General features: G+C 44.4%; 1 protein-coding gene across 3 annotated transcripts in view; it reads left to right on the top strand.

Annotated features, from left to right (window-relative positions):
- pamr1a (peptidase domain containing associated with muscle regeneration 1a) overlaps nucleotides 1-13,308 on the top strand; it is a 122,857-nt gene that overhangs the window by 89,318 nt on the left and 20,231 nt on the right. For all 3 annotated transcript variants that reach the window (XM_078221221.1, XM_078221223.1, XM_078221222.1), the window contains one exon: nucleotides 6,363-6,569. In XM_078221221.1, the coding sequence (XP_078077347.1) occupies nucleotides 6,363-6,569 (207 nt within the window). The remainder of the gene's footprint in view (nucleotides 1-6,362; nucleotides 6,570-13,308) is intronic.

Below are 13,308 nucleotides of genomic sequence, written 5' to 3'. Positions count from 1 at the left end.
TTTGATCTTCAGTTCAGAGCTTTTAGCTTTGGGCATTTCATGGGTGATGAATGTGTTTAAAGACCAGAGATAGAAACCTTTGAACTTCTTCCGGCGAGTCTGTGACCTAACGCCATATGCCAGCCTTTCCCAAATCTCTTAATATTTTTGATCAATAAAAATGTTTCAAATCAGATTTAAAACTTAAAATTGATCAAGTATAAAGTGCCATTTGTGGTAGAGAGTTCTCCACTTCTACTAACATTTGTCTTTAGATGTGTTTCTGCTCAGGACTGAACACATACTTCAGGTGTGCTTGAACCAGGGCTTTGTATAGCTGTAGCATTCCAATTGCCTCCATTCATACTACTCCTCTAGATTTAACGGCCAACATTCCATTAACTTTGAAAATTATTTTCTGTTTGTGACAATTTAATGATTTACATACATGGACCCATAAGTTTCTTTGAACCTCCACTGTTTCTAGCTTTTCATGGTTTAGAATGTGTTCTGATTTATCCTTTTTAAATTCAAAGCGGATGATCCACAATTGTCTAGATTGAATTCCATTTGCCAGTATTGCCAATTTACTTAATCTATTAATATTGCTGTGTAATTTTACACGTCCATTTGCACTGCTTATAATGCTGTCAATCTTTGGGGCCGATTTTACCAAATCAGGACTAAGTGCCGGGTGCGGCTGTAAATCAGACCCACGCCCGGCAGCCGCGCTCCAGCGCCCCGTATGCCTTTTTTCGGCGCAGGTCTAGTGGGCGGACCCTAGCGCATTTGCAACTGTCGGAGCGCTGAACTGTGCATGCGCTGTTCCAAAAGAATCTGCCAGAACGCGCCCGGCGCAAAACAAAAAGCAGAGAGCGGAGAGAGCCTCTCTGCCGTTCATCCTCTGGTCGGGGGAGGGGGGGTGGAGGGGGTGTGACGTGTCATCTCCTGGGGAGGGGGGGGAGAGGGGGTGTGACGTCTCATTCCCTGGGGGGGGTGTGACGTTTCATCCTCTGGTCGGGGGGGGGTTCTGCTGCGTGTCTGTGGCTGATCCCTCCTGGCACCATCACTGGGACACTACCAGCCACAGATTACTCTTCCCTGCAGGTGTGGGAGAGATGGCTGTGGCTGGTAGTGTACCAGAGAATGATACGTCACCCCCCCCCCCCCCCCCCCCACCCCCCCCAAGGGGATGATACGTCACACCCTCTCTCCACCCCCCCGCCCCAGGGATGATCCGTCACACACCCCCACCCCCCCCAGGAGATGACACGTCACACCCCCTCTCCCCCCCCCAGGGGATGATCCGTCACACCCCCCCCCCCCACCCCCGCAGGGGATGATACGTCACACCCCATCCCCTCCCACCCCCCAGGGGATGATATGTCACACCCCCTCCCCTCCCCAAGGGGATGATAAGTCACACCCCCTCCCCTCCCACCCCCCCACAAGAGGGCGATGTGGGCCCGCCCCCTCTCCTCATCCCCCCCCACCAGAGTTCCAACTGGGCCTGCCCCCCCCTCCTCCGGCAGACGCCAGCGGACCTGTGTGAAGCCCGGTCACTGCAGCCGTGGCGCGAAGTCAGTGTCCAGGAACGTGCTGCAGGCTGTCGAAGGACTGAAGGTGAGCGGGAAGGATGGTGGAGGGAGACCATGATCGAGGTAGGTTAGGGGTGTGCTCTGCCGGGGGGGCCTGCCTCCCAGAGGTGTCCGATCCCGGGAGGGGGGGGTCTGCTGGCCAGAGGGGTCCAATCCCGGGGGCGGGGCGGTGGGGGGGGGGGGCTCTACCTCCCAGAGGGGTCCGATCCCGGTGGGGGGGTGTCTGTTGGGGTGGTTAGAGGGGGTGTCTGCGAAGGGTGGGCCCCGACGATTCTCCTGCCGAATAAAAGTACAAGTTGGACTTTTATTTTGTCAGGTCGGTAAAGGCGCGGACGCGAATTGGGCCGAACGCTGGTAAAGGGGGAATTGATGGTAAAGTTGGGCGCGCGCTTCATTATGCCGATTTAAATGCATGCAAATGCATTTAAATCGGCCCGCTGGCTGATTTTGGCACGCGCCGGATTGGCGCCTGGATCGGCCGTTGGCAAAGGCGCGATTAGCCTTGGGTCGGGTTTGGACTGCGTTTTAGGCCCGACGCCCAATTTTACCACGATTTTGCACCCGAAAACGGGCACAAAATCTTGGTAAAATCGGGCCCTTTGTGTCATTAATGAACTGGGATATGTGGGTTTCTTCCCTATCATCTAACTTGATGCAAAATTAATTGAAGTAGATTTATTAATGAGCAATGAGCCAGATTTAGTGAACAGTCTAAAAGTGTGTGAGCATTTCTCTAATAGTGATCATAATATTCAACATTGAAGGGGAGGGATTTTCCCCTCCTGATTTTGGGAGGGCGCGAATGACAGCGGGAATGACCTCATGCTAACGTGAATCATGACATGTACCTGGTGAGCAGGATCCATTGGAGGTGCACAGGTGGGTACAGCCCCCAGGGGGGAGAATGTCATGCCCAGGCAGTACCCTGATACTTCTCCCAATACTGCCCGGGCACTAACCCTGGGGGAGGTGGTGTTGGTGGTGGGGTGTGTTCCACTGTGGGGGCTTTTATTTATATTCTTCTACAGAGGGGAGCCCTATTTAAAAACCTACGTTGTTGTTGGGACAGACTCAATCAGAGCCCGCTCTGCCAGCCTTATGCCCTTTACATTTTTTTTGTCCATCTGTTTAAAATACGGTCAGAAAATCCACCAACATCACCAGTGGGCTACCCTCTGCTTGGTCCACCCAAGATGACACTTTGCCAAAAAATGGGAAAATTCCGTCCATAGTGTTTGAAAGGTAGAACTGAAAACAGTCACTAGGATTTTTAATTTGGATAAGGCTGACTTCAATGTGTCACACTAAACTGGGCAAGTCTGATCATGCATTAAACAATAAAAGATAAATGGGAGTGTGTTTTAAAAAGTATTTAATATGATACAGAACCAATTTATACTGCTGATGCTCTGCCAAAAATAAAACAGGTATAACTAGAGGCAAGACATAACATGAAACAAAAAGAAAAAAACATACAAAACTGCAGAAACAAAAGCACAGGTTTTAAATAAAAAAAACAGTCAAGTATGACAGTACAGATAATAAGTGCCAAAAATGCAAGTATGAAAAGGAACTCACAAATGAAATCAAAACTGAACAGAAAAGATACTTAAAGTGTGAGAAAGAGCATGGTCAACAATGATGTGAGCCCTTTGAAAACTATGATGATGATATTGTCAGTGAAAATAAGTAAATGATGGAAACATGGAATAATAATAATTTACTATATTTGTGACTTAGATGATGGGTTCGAAAGCCACATATTCAAGCTTGCCAATAAGAAAAGATAGGTGGCATTGTAAGCAGTAGGATTTAAAGTATAAAACTGTAGAATGATGATGATAGATTAAGTGAATGGGTAAAATGGTAAGCAAATAGTTGTATTGTAAACCAATGTGAGCTTATCCACTTTGAATCTATAAACAGAGTACTTTCTAAATGACAAAAAATAAGAAACAACAAAGGTCTAAAGAGGCTTTGGTGTCCAGGTACATAGTTCATTAAAATGTATGAATATGCCTAGAGGGCTAGAATGATGTAGTTAGAATACAGCTAGAGTATCATGAGAAGTTCTGGGCACCACACCTTCAGAAAGATATATTGGCCTTCAAGGAGGTGCACTTGGACTCCAATGGTCAATTATAATAAGGAGAGGTTACACAAACTAGGATTGTTGTCCCTGGAATTTAGAAAATTACAGGGTGATATCATTGGAGCTTTCAAAATTAAGATATCATGATCTTATGGGCAGAGAGAATAGATAAAGAATAATTATTTCTGCTGATTGGGGAACGTAGGATGAAGAAGGCATATTCCAAAGAATTAGGGCAGAACATCGGAGTGAAATTAGGAAACATTTCTACTCTCAAAGGATGAAAGAAGTTTGGTTCCCTTCTGCAAAAGACAATTGATGCAAGATATATTTCAAATTTAAAATCAATATTTTACTTTATGCAAAGGCATTTAAGAATAAGGAACAAAGTTGGGGAATTATGGTATAGGTCAACCATGACCTCTTTGAATGGGAGAATAGGCTTGATGGATGAAATTGTCTACTCATTTTCTTATGTTCATGCAGTCTAAAGTTGAGGCCCCTAAATGCAGGTCATATCCTGCCAATTAGATTACCTACTGTTAGGTCTTAGCTGGTACTACTGGACAAATCAGATCCCAGTATGGAACCAGACTTGATAGATCCTAATTTTTATTTTTTGTTCAGAAAATTGGAGGGCAGCGCCCAAACGGAGTCATAGAGCCTGCTGATGTACTTTACAAAAAAGTAATAAAAAAGAAGGCCCCAATCACATGCTCTTTCCAGTGCCTGATGGGCACTGCCAGGGTGTCAGGCTCGCACTTCCAGGGATCCTGGTGGGCAGTGCCAGGCTGGCAGTGCCAGGCTTGCACTGCCCAAGGGGCACCCCTCTTGCCCCCGACCCACTGGGGGGGCCTCAATGGCATCTGCCCCCACCAGTGAGGCCATCACACCTGGTCCCCGTTGCTGGGAACCAGCTTTAATCCCCATAGGTGGGAACCTCGCTGGCGGGAGCAGAAGCTTTAGCAAACCCAGATGATTGAGTTCCGGACTCGCTAAAGAGATGCTAATCACCATTACCTGGTGCAAGCCTGATTACACCATTAGAAAACGGCCCGGAAAGTTGGTCGTGAATCCTGTTTCAGCCCCTCCACTGGTATTTTCCCGGCCCGCTGCGCTACTCGAGCAGCGCAGTGGGCAAGGAAAATCGCACCCCTGTACTTTTCATTTGACTAGATGGTCTTCTAAGGACCCTTCTCCTTTTCCTTCAGGACCTGCTTCTGGCAGTTCCCTCTCCCAGTAGCTGACACTTGGTATCTCCATTAATATCCATAACCCACTCTAAATTCACTGTTACTTTTGATTTTAAAGCAACTCATCTAAAATTCTGAGATTAATTGTCTTCTGCAACCAGCTAGTATGTCAAATTAGAGCGAGACTTAAACTGCTCCCTTAACCTTGACGCATAATCACCGACTGAACCTCAAACTGCTTTTTGTTCCCCTGTGGCCTCTCTGTTGCTCGACAACAGCCCAGATTTATACTCTGTATTCTGTTTGACTTTCCTTCAAGAGTGGTAAAACCTCATTAAAAATGCATGTATATAGACAAGCAAAGACTTACAGGTATCTTTTGTAGTGAAGCTAGTTTCCTCAACATAGAACTGTAGAAATATAAATTAAGTTTAAACTTGACAACGAGACCTAAATTTAGCTTATGTCCCACATGTGCACGCACGCACGCACGCACGTGCGCGCACACACACACACACACACACACACACACACACACACACACACACACACACACACACAAATATAAATGATCTAAAACTGTGGCTGGCATTCTCTGTGCGCTCCCCTCACTGCATGGTGGGTTTTCCAGTAGCGGAGGCAACTTTACAATCCCACTGAAATCAGTGGTCATTTGTGTTGCCTGCCGGCTGTGCTGGGAAGCAGCCATGGGGAGTAACTTCGGCGGGATCACAAGATCTCACTGGCGGGTAGGTCTGGAAAATCTCAGTTTATATCTATTTCCTAACACTTCCCATAATCCCTACTCTCTATCTCTTGCCACTCAGCTAATTTCCTCACCAGTTCAATCATTTATTTTCAATTCCTTGAGTTTCAAGTTTAGATATCCTTTTCTTGAGGGGGTCTTTGTCAAATGACTTCTGGATCACTTGATGGTTGGCTGAATTACATCTTGACACCTGCTCCAGCCTTCAGCATGCTGCTACACCAATGTAACTGTTGAAAGAAATTGAAAACTGGGAAATCTGTGCCTACTTTCCTATTAGCATTCTACTTTGTCAAAATTGACACTAGTTAAGGCCTCAATGAGATTTACTAACTTCAGTTAACTGTGTGTTACTGGGTGAAACAAATTTTGCAATGTAGTTGACCAAATATTATCACACCTCCAGCAATTACCCAAAAGAAGTAGAACTCCAGCAAAGGTAAGGATGTTCTCATCATGTGTGTTGCTGGATTACCGCTGCCTTATATCCCAACACTTAAAACGATGATCTGTATACATTGACATAGACTGCATGACATTTTAATCCAAAACAATATTCTGCATTATTAAGACAAGCATTGCTCAGATTCATTGGGAGAAACTTCTGCATGGTTGAACCTCATAGATCTGACAAGTAAATATTTCAGAATTAGCTGTTTTTTGATAAACTATATTGACACTAAAGAGGTCAAGAGAAAAATGACTGTTGTGACTGCTTCAATCTTTAATTACAGAGAATATAAACTGCATTGACTCTGGAGCACCACTGAAAGGGCAACAAAGAGTTCTTCCTGGAAGTGGAGAGATACACCAGGGCTATGCAACCATTGGCACCATTGTGCAGTTCACTTGTGATTATTCATTTGTTTTGAGTGGCAATGCACAGAGAACTTGTCAACATGATGGAAGGTGGACGGAGAAGCAGCCAGCATGCATAAAAGGTAACACAGTGAAATCATTTTTGTATGCAATGTGAGTGATGTAGTATCACCTGTCATGGACCCAATCCAGGAGTTAAAGAGAAAGGCTAAGAAGAGGGCTTAAGGGGCTACAGAGGAAAATTAGGAAGTTTGGAGGAAATGTGGAAAAGAGTAGATTATTTTCATTACAAAGGGAGGTTGAGTTGTAGAACAATTGCCAGAAACAACCTTCGAACAAAGTGGTGCAAACTGATTTGATAGGTCACCATTGGTGGCAAAATCTACCAGTTTTGTTTTGATATCCCACAATAACTTCAGTGAGAAATCGGAAAGAACTTTGTGGAAATAGGCCCAATTCTCCCAGATTTCAGCTGAGGTTACCATGGGAGATCATTCAAAATTTTACTCGAAGGCAAGAAAATATACGGAAAAAAAGATGTAGAGTATAGATATGTAATCAATCAAAAATTTATGGACATGTTTCCCATGCAGTTGATGTAGATTATATGGATTCCTGTAAAGCCTTTGACAAAGTCCCACATGGGAGACTTATAAAGAAGGCACGTGCGATACAGAGTAATTTGATAAAGTGGATTCAAAAATTGGCTCAGTTGTCGGAGTCAGAGGATGATGACAGAAGGTTGCTTTTGTGACTGGAACCCTGTGTCCAGTGGCGTACCATAGGAATCTGTGCTGGGTCCCTTATTATTCGTCATTTATATAAATGACATTAATGATTATGTAGGGGTAGCATTAGTAAGTTTGTGGATGACACAAAGATTGGCTGGGTGGTTAATAGTGAGATTGAGTGACTTGGGTTACATGAAAATATAGACACGATGGTCAAGTGGGGAGATGGAATTTAACCCTAAAAAGTGTGAGGTGATACATTTTGGAAGGAGCAATTTGACAAAGTAGTATTCAATGAATAGTAGGACACTATGAAGTTATGTGAAACAAAGGAATCTTGGTGTGTTTATCCATAGATCTCTAAAGACAGAAGGGCATGTGAACAGGGTGGTGAAAAAGGCATTTGGGACACTTGCCCATATCAATCATGGCATGGATTACAAAAATAAGGAAGTCATATTGGAGTGGTATGGAACTTTGGTGAGGCCACAGCTAGAATATTGTGGGGAGTTCTGGTTGTCACATTATAGGAAGGACTGGAGGGGTGCAGAGGAGATTCACCGGGATGTTGCCTGGGATGGAACATTTAAGTTATGCAGAGAGGTTGGATAGGTTGTTTTCTTTGGAGCAGAGAAGACAGAGTCGAGCTCCTCAAGGTATACCAGATTATGAGGGGCATGGACAGAATGGATAGGGAGCAGCTGTACCGCTGAGTTGAAGAGTCAGTCATGAGGGGACATATGTTCAAGGTGAGAGGCAGGAGATTTAGGAGGAACTTGGCATGTCATAACATTCAAGGCTGTGGACCAAGTGCTGGTAATGTGATTACGTGGGAGGTCAGGTGTTTCTCACCTGTCGGTGCAAACCCAACGGGCTTAAGGGCTGCTTCTTCACTGTGTGATTCTATGACTCTGATTCCTAAAAATGCCTATGTTCTTCTCAACATGGACAGTGCACACTTTGTATGCTGCATGTGATTGGAGTCGTAATTTATATTAGCTATTCCTATTAGAGATCAGGTTCTACCCTCAATTTTGGAAACTCACAATGAACTGTGCTGATGTATCTCTACACTGCCCCATAGAGAATCCCAAAGTAGGTACTACCAACATTTAGATTCAGAATACCACTCTGCACTATATAAAGTACACCCTCTACACTGTTTCTTCTGCACTGCGTTATTAAACACTTCTAGGGCAGACATAGCAGAAATTAGATGAGATAAAGTTCTTTCTGCACCATCCCATCAAATGCTCCCAGAATATGAGCAGTAAATGTTAGATACAGCATAGAGCTTTCTCTAGATGGTTCCATCAAATAATCCCAGGGGACAGAGTGTTGTGGGGCTTTAATGTCCAAGATTGACTCGATAGCACCATTCCTGACAGAGGTGACTGAATCATGAATACATAACTGCCAGACAATAGGACGTATAAGAGGTGGTGAGAGAACCAACACAAAGGAAAAACCTACTTGACTTCGTCCTCTCAAATCTCAAATCTACCTGTCACAGATGCATCTGTCCATGACAGTACTGCTGGAGTGACACTGCACAATTCTATGGAGTTTTGTCGTCATATTGAGGACATCCTTTATTGTGCTGTGTGACTCTACTGTCCTAAATGGGTTAGATTCAGAACAAAAGCAGCTCAAAACTGGACATCCATATGGCATTGTAGGCTGTCAGCAGGAACAGAATTGTATTCAAACAAAATCTGTAATCTCATCATCTGATATCACCATTACTATTAAGCCTGGCAAACTATTCTGGCCTAATAATAGTCCAATGGGAGGAACTTAAAACAATCATTGGAGGAAAAAGTACTAGGAAAACTACAACACAAGAACACTAGAAATAGGAGCAGGAGTAGACTATTTAACTCCTCGAGTCTGCTCCATCATTCAATACAATCATGGCTGCAGTCCTTGTATGAGCAAACCCAAATCTATTCAAACATTATGTGGTCAACTGATAAATGCCCTCTGAAATTACCTAGTGAGACATTCAGTTGTATAAAACCACTACAAAGTCTAAGAAAAGTGAAACTGGGCAGATCACCTATCATCAATCTAAGCATCAGAAATGTCAGCAGCACACCAGCCCTGTTGACCCTGCAAAGTGGGAGCGCTATCCCACAGACTAGTGAAGGAAAAGCTCATACTTATGGAATCGTGCATTACAGATAATGTCCCCACCAGCATCAGGATCCTTGGGATGACAACACTGACGTCTAACAACAAAATTGATCAATTATGTCCTGTACACAAAAGCAGGAAATATCCATTTTGGCCATTTACTGCCCCATCAGACTGCTGTTGATCATCAGCAAAGTGATGGCAAGTGTCATTGACAGCGCTATCAAGTGCACATACTCAGCAATAACCTGCTCACTGATGAGCAGTTTAGGTTCTGCTATGGCCATTCAGCTCCTGATTTTGTTATAGCCTTAGTCCAAATATGGACAAAATAATTAAACTTCAGAAGTGAGAGTGACTGTCCTTGACATCAAGAAACATTTGACCAAAGGAGTCCTAGCAAAACTGAAGTCAATCAGAATTGGAGGAAAACTCTCCATTGGTTGGAGCTATGCCTAGCACAGAAGAAGGTGATTGTGGTTGTTGGAGTGTTAGGTTATGGATCAGAAACCCCATAGGATGTTATGAAGCCTGACTAGACCTCAACAGTTTTTTTATTTTTGGCATTAGAGTGAGGATAAGGTGTTTCGCTCCAGGTATGATTCTGTTGACACACCAGGAAGCTTTTATCAAAACAAACTTCATTTAACTATGTTCTATGTTCTATATGTTAACAATACAGTTGAACTATAACAAACAAATTCGCTTAATTTTTAACCATTGAAATACTTAAACATGACAAGCTACAATTTGTAATTGCTAACCTATCTCTATTAATTCCAATTTAAACAATATTCCTCTTATAGACTTAAACTCCTCTTCAAAATCTGTTAGTAACACACAGGCTTACATGCTTGTACTTGGGCTGCCAGTCCTTGAGTCTCCAGAACACCTCTGAAGAAAGAGACTGAGAGAGCCCTATTTCCCCTAGTAGGTCCCAAACAGCAGCCTCCAAAGAGAGAGAGAGAGACCTCTTGCTTCTTTCAGAACCTGACAATTTGCTTTTTCTTGTAAGCTTAGCTCCTGCCCTTAAGTATGTAATTCTGTCAATCAACCTAATCAAAACCGTAGTCTGAAACCCCAGCGGAAAAAGCAAATGAACAAAAATGCATTAACTCAGATTAAAACAAACATATCCCTAGCTAAAAGCAATCATTAGCCTGCATTCTTAGCATGAGAGCAGCCTATTTTGCAGACAAATCAGCACTGTGTAAAGCAGAGTTGAATTTTAGCAACTCCATGCAAAGAAGTGTTGAACTTGCTGAGGTTTAAAAAGAATGCCACCTCTGAACAGTGCCAAGGTTTGGAGACAGCAGAATTCTAAGTAAAATACACTCACCTTAGAAGCCTGCAAGCTGCTCAATTACACTTCTTCAGTAGACATTTTATTCAATCTTGCATCTGCTGGGTCCCCTGCCACTGTCCCGTTTCAGGGAGCCCTTTAAAGTTATGGCGGTACCGTTCTGGGTCACAACCTAGGACCTTGGAGAACGGGTATTCTTCCCTATACTACTCATTGGGCGAGACGAAGGCCTTAAAGCCACGCTTCTCTTTTATTAGGCCCAATCAATGTATCATTGGGCACTTTCTGAATGCGGGACCAGAAATTGAAAGATCACTGGCTTCTGAGTGCAGAAACTACCCTCAGTTCCCCAGCATATTATTCAGGCCATATGTCTAGATCATTAATCACCTCTGGATTACTTTTGCCTTTTTTCTATTTCTTCATTCATATGATGCAAGTGTTGCTAGCTAGACCAGAATTTATTACCCATCCCAATTGCCTTTGGGAAGATGATGGTGAGCAGCCTTCTTGAACCGCTACAGTACATGTGGTGTAGGTACATCCACAGTGTTGTTAGGGAGGGATTTCTTGGATTTTGACCCAGAGACAGTGAAGGAATGGCAATAAAATTCCCCATCAGGCTGGTGTGTGACTTGGGGGAACTTGCCAGTGGTGGTAAGTCCATACATCTGCTACCTTTTGCTTCTAGTAGTAGATGTCATGACTTTGGAAGATGTTGTTGAAAGAAGCTTGGTGAGTGCATCTTGTAGATTGTACACACTACTGTCACTGTGTAGAGTCATAGAGGTTTACAGCATGAAAACAGGCCCTTCGGCCCAACTTGTCCATGCCACCCTTTTTTTAAACCCCTAAGCTAATCCCAATTGCCCACATTTGGCCCATATCCCTCTATACCCATCGTATTCATGTAACTATCTAAATGCTTTTTAAAAGATAAAATTGTACCCGCCTCTTCTACTACCTCTGGCAGCTTGTTCCAGAACCTCTGTATGAAAAAATTGCTCCTCTGGACACTTTTGTATCTATTCCCTGTCACCTTAAACCTATGCCCTCCAGTTTTAGAGTCCCATACCTTTGGGAAAAGATATTTGACTATCTACTGAGAGTCAGTGGTGGAGGAAGAAAATGTGGAAATTGGAGAATAAAGTGCCAATCAAGCAGGTTGTCATGTCCTGGATAGTGTTGAGCTTTTTGAGTGTTGCTGGAGCTGCACTCGGCAATTAGAGAGTATTCCATCACACCCCTGACCTGTGCCTTGTAACTGGGAGTGAGTTACTTCCCACAGAATTCTCAGTCTTTGGCCTGCTCTTGTAGCTACAGTAGTTATATGCCTGGTCCAGTCTATTTTCTCGTCAGTGATAACCACCAGGATATTGATGGTGGGGGATTCACTGCTAGTAATGCCATTGAATTGTCATGCGCAGGTGGTTAGACTCTCTCTTGTTGGAGATAGTTATTGCCTGTCACCGTGTGGCATGAGTGTTACTTGCCACTTCATAGCCCAAGCTGAATATTGCCCAAGATTTGCTGCATATGGACACGGACTGCTTCAGTATCTGAGGAGTTGCTAATGGTACTGAACATTGTGCAATCATCCACAAACATCCTCACTCTGAGCTTGTGATGGAGGGAAGTTCATTGATGAAGCTGCTGTAGACGATTGGGCTTGAGACAGTACCCTGCACAACATCTGCAGTGATATCCCAGGACTGAGATGATAGACTTTAAACAACTACAACCATTGTCCTTTGTACTAGGTATGACCCCACCAAGCAGTAGCATTTCCCCAATTCCCACTGACTCCAATTTTTCTAGGGTTCCTTGATGCCACACAGTAAAATGCTGTCTTGATGTCAAGGGCAGTCACTCTCACCTCATCCCCTGAGTTCAGCTCTTTTGTCCATATTTGGAACAGGGCTGTACATGATCAGGAGCTTAGTGGCCTTGGTGGAACCCAAACTGAGTGCTAGTCAGCAGGTTATTGCTTTGTAAGTGCCACTTGATAACACCTTTGACAACACCTTACATCACTTTGCTGATGACGGAGAGCCAATTGATGGGGCGGTAATTGGCTTTGTCCTGCTTTTTGTAGTCACAGCATGCCTGAGCAATTTTCCACATTGCTGGGTAGATTCTAGTTTTATAGCTGTACTGGAACAGCTTGACTAGGGGTCTGGCTAGTTCTAGAGCATAGGTACTATTGCCAGAATGCTGTGTGAACCCGCAGGGTGATGTTTTGTGCTGCACTGCATCCCCCCACTCCCACCACCACCCCCTTCCCCCACCCACAGCATTTTTTTGCAGAAGTAGAGGTGGTTTGCCATTGGCTAGCAGTGGGATCTTCTGGTCCTGCCACTGTCAATGGGGTGTCAGTTCAGTTGTTCGCACACGATGGGTGGGGGGGTGGGGCCGGGGGGCGGGGGGGGGGGGGGGGTGGGGAGTGCAGTCAGTGGGGGCAGTCAGTGGGAGCATATCCTGCTGACGGGAACAGCCAGAAAATCCTGCCATAGTCTTCACAATGTCACTGCCTGCAGCCATTTCTTGATATCACGTAGAATGAATTGAACTGACGAAAGATTGGCATCTGCAATGGTGGGGACCTCAGGGGGAGGCTGAGGTGGGTCATCCATTCAGTGTTGTCTGCACTGCTAAAGCTATTATGCTACTATATGGCAACTAGCATCTTCT

The sequence above is a fragment of the Mustelus asterias genome, chromosome 9 (genome assembly GCF_964213995.1).
Source record: "Mustelus asterias chromosome 9, sMusAst1.hap1.1, whole genome shotgun sequence".
NCBI lineage: Eukaryota > Metazoa > Chordata > Chondrichthyes > Carcharhiniformes > Triakidae > Mustelus > Mustelus asterias.
This window is presented reverse-complemented; position numbering and strand designations above follow the sequence as displayed.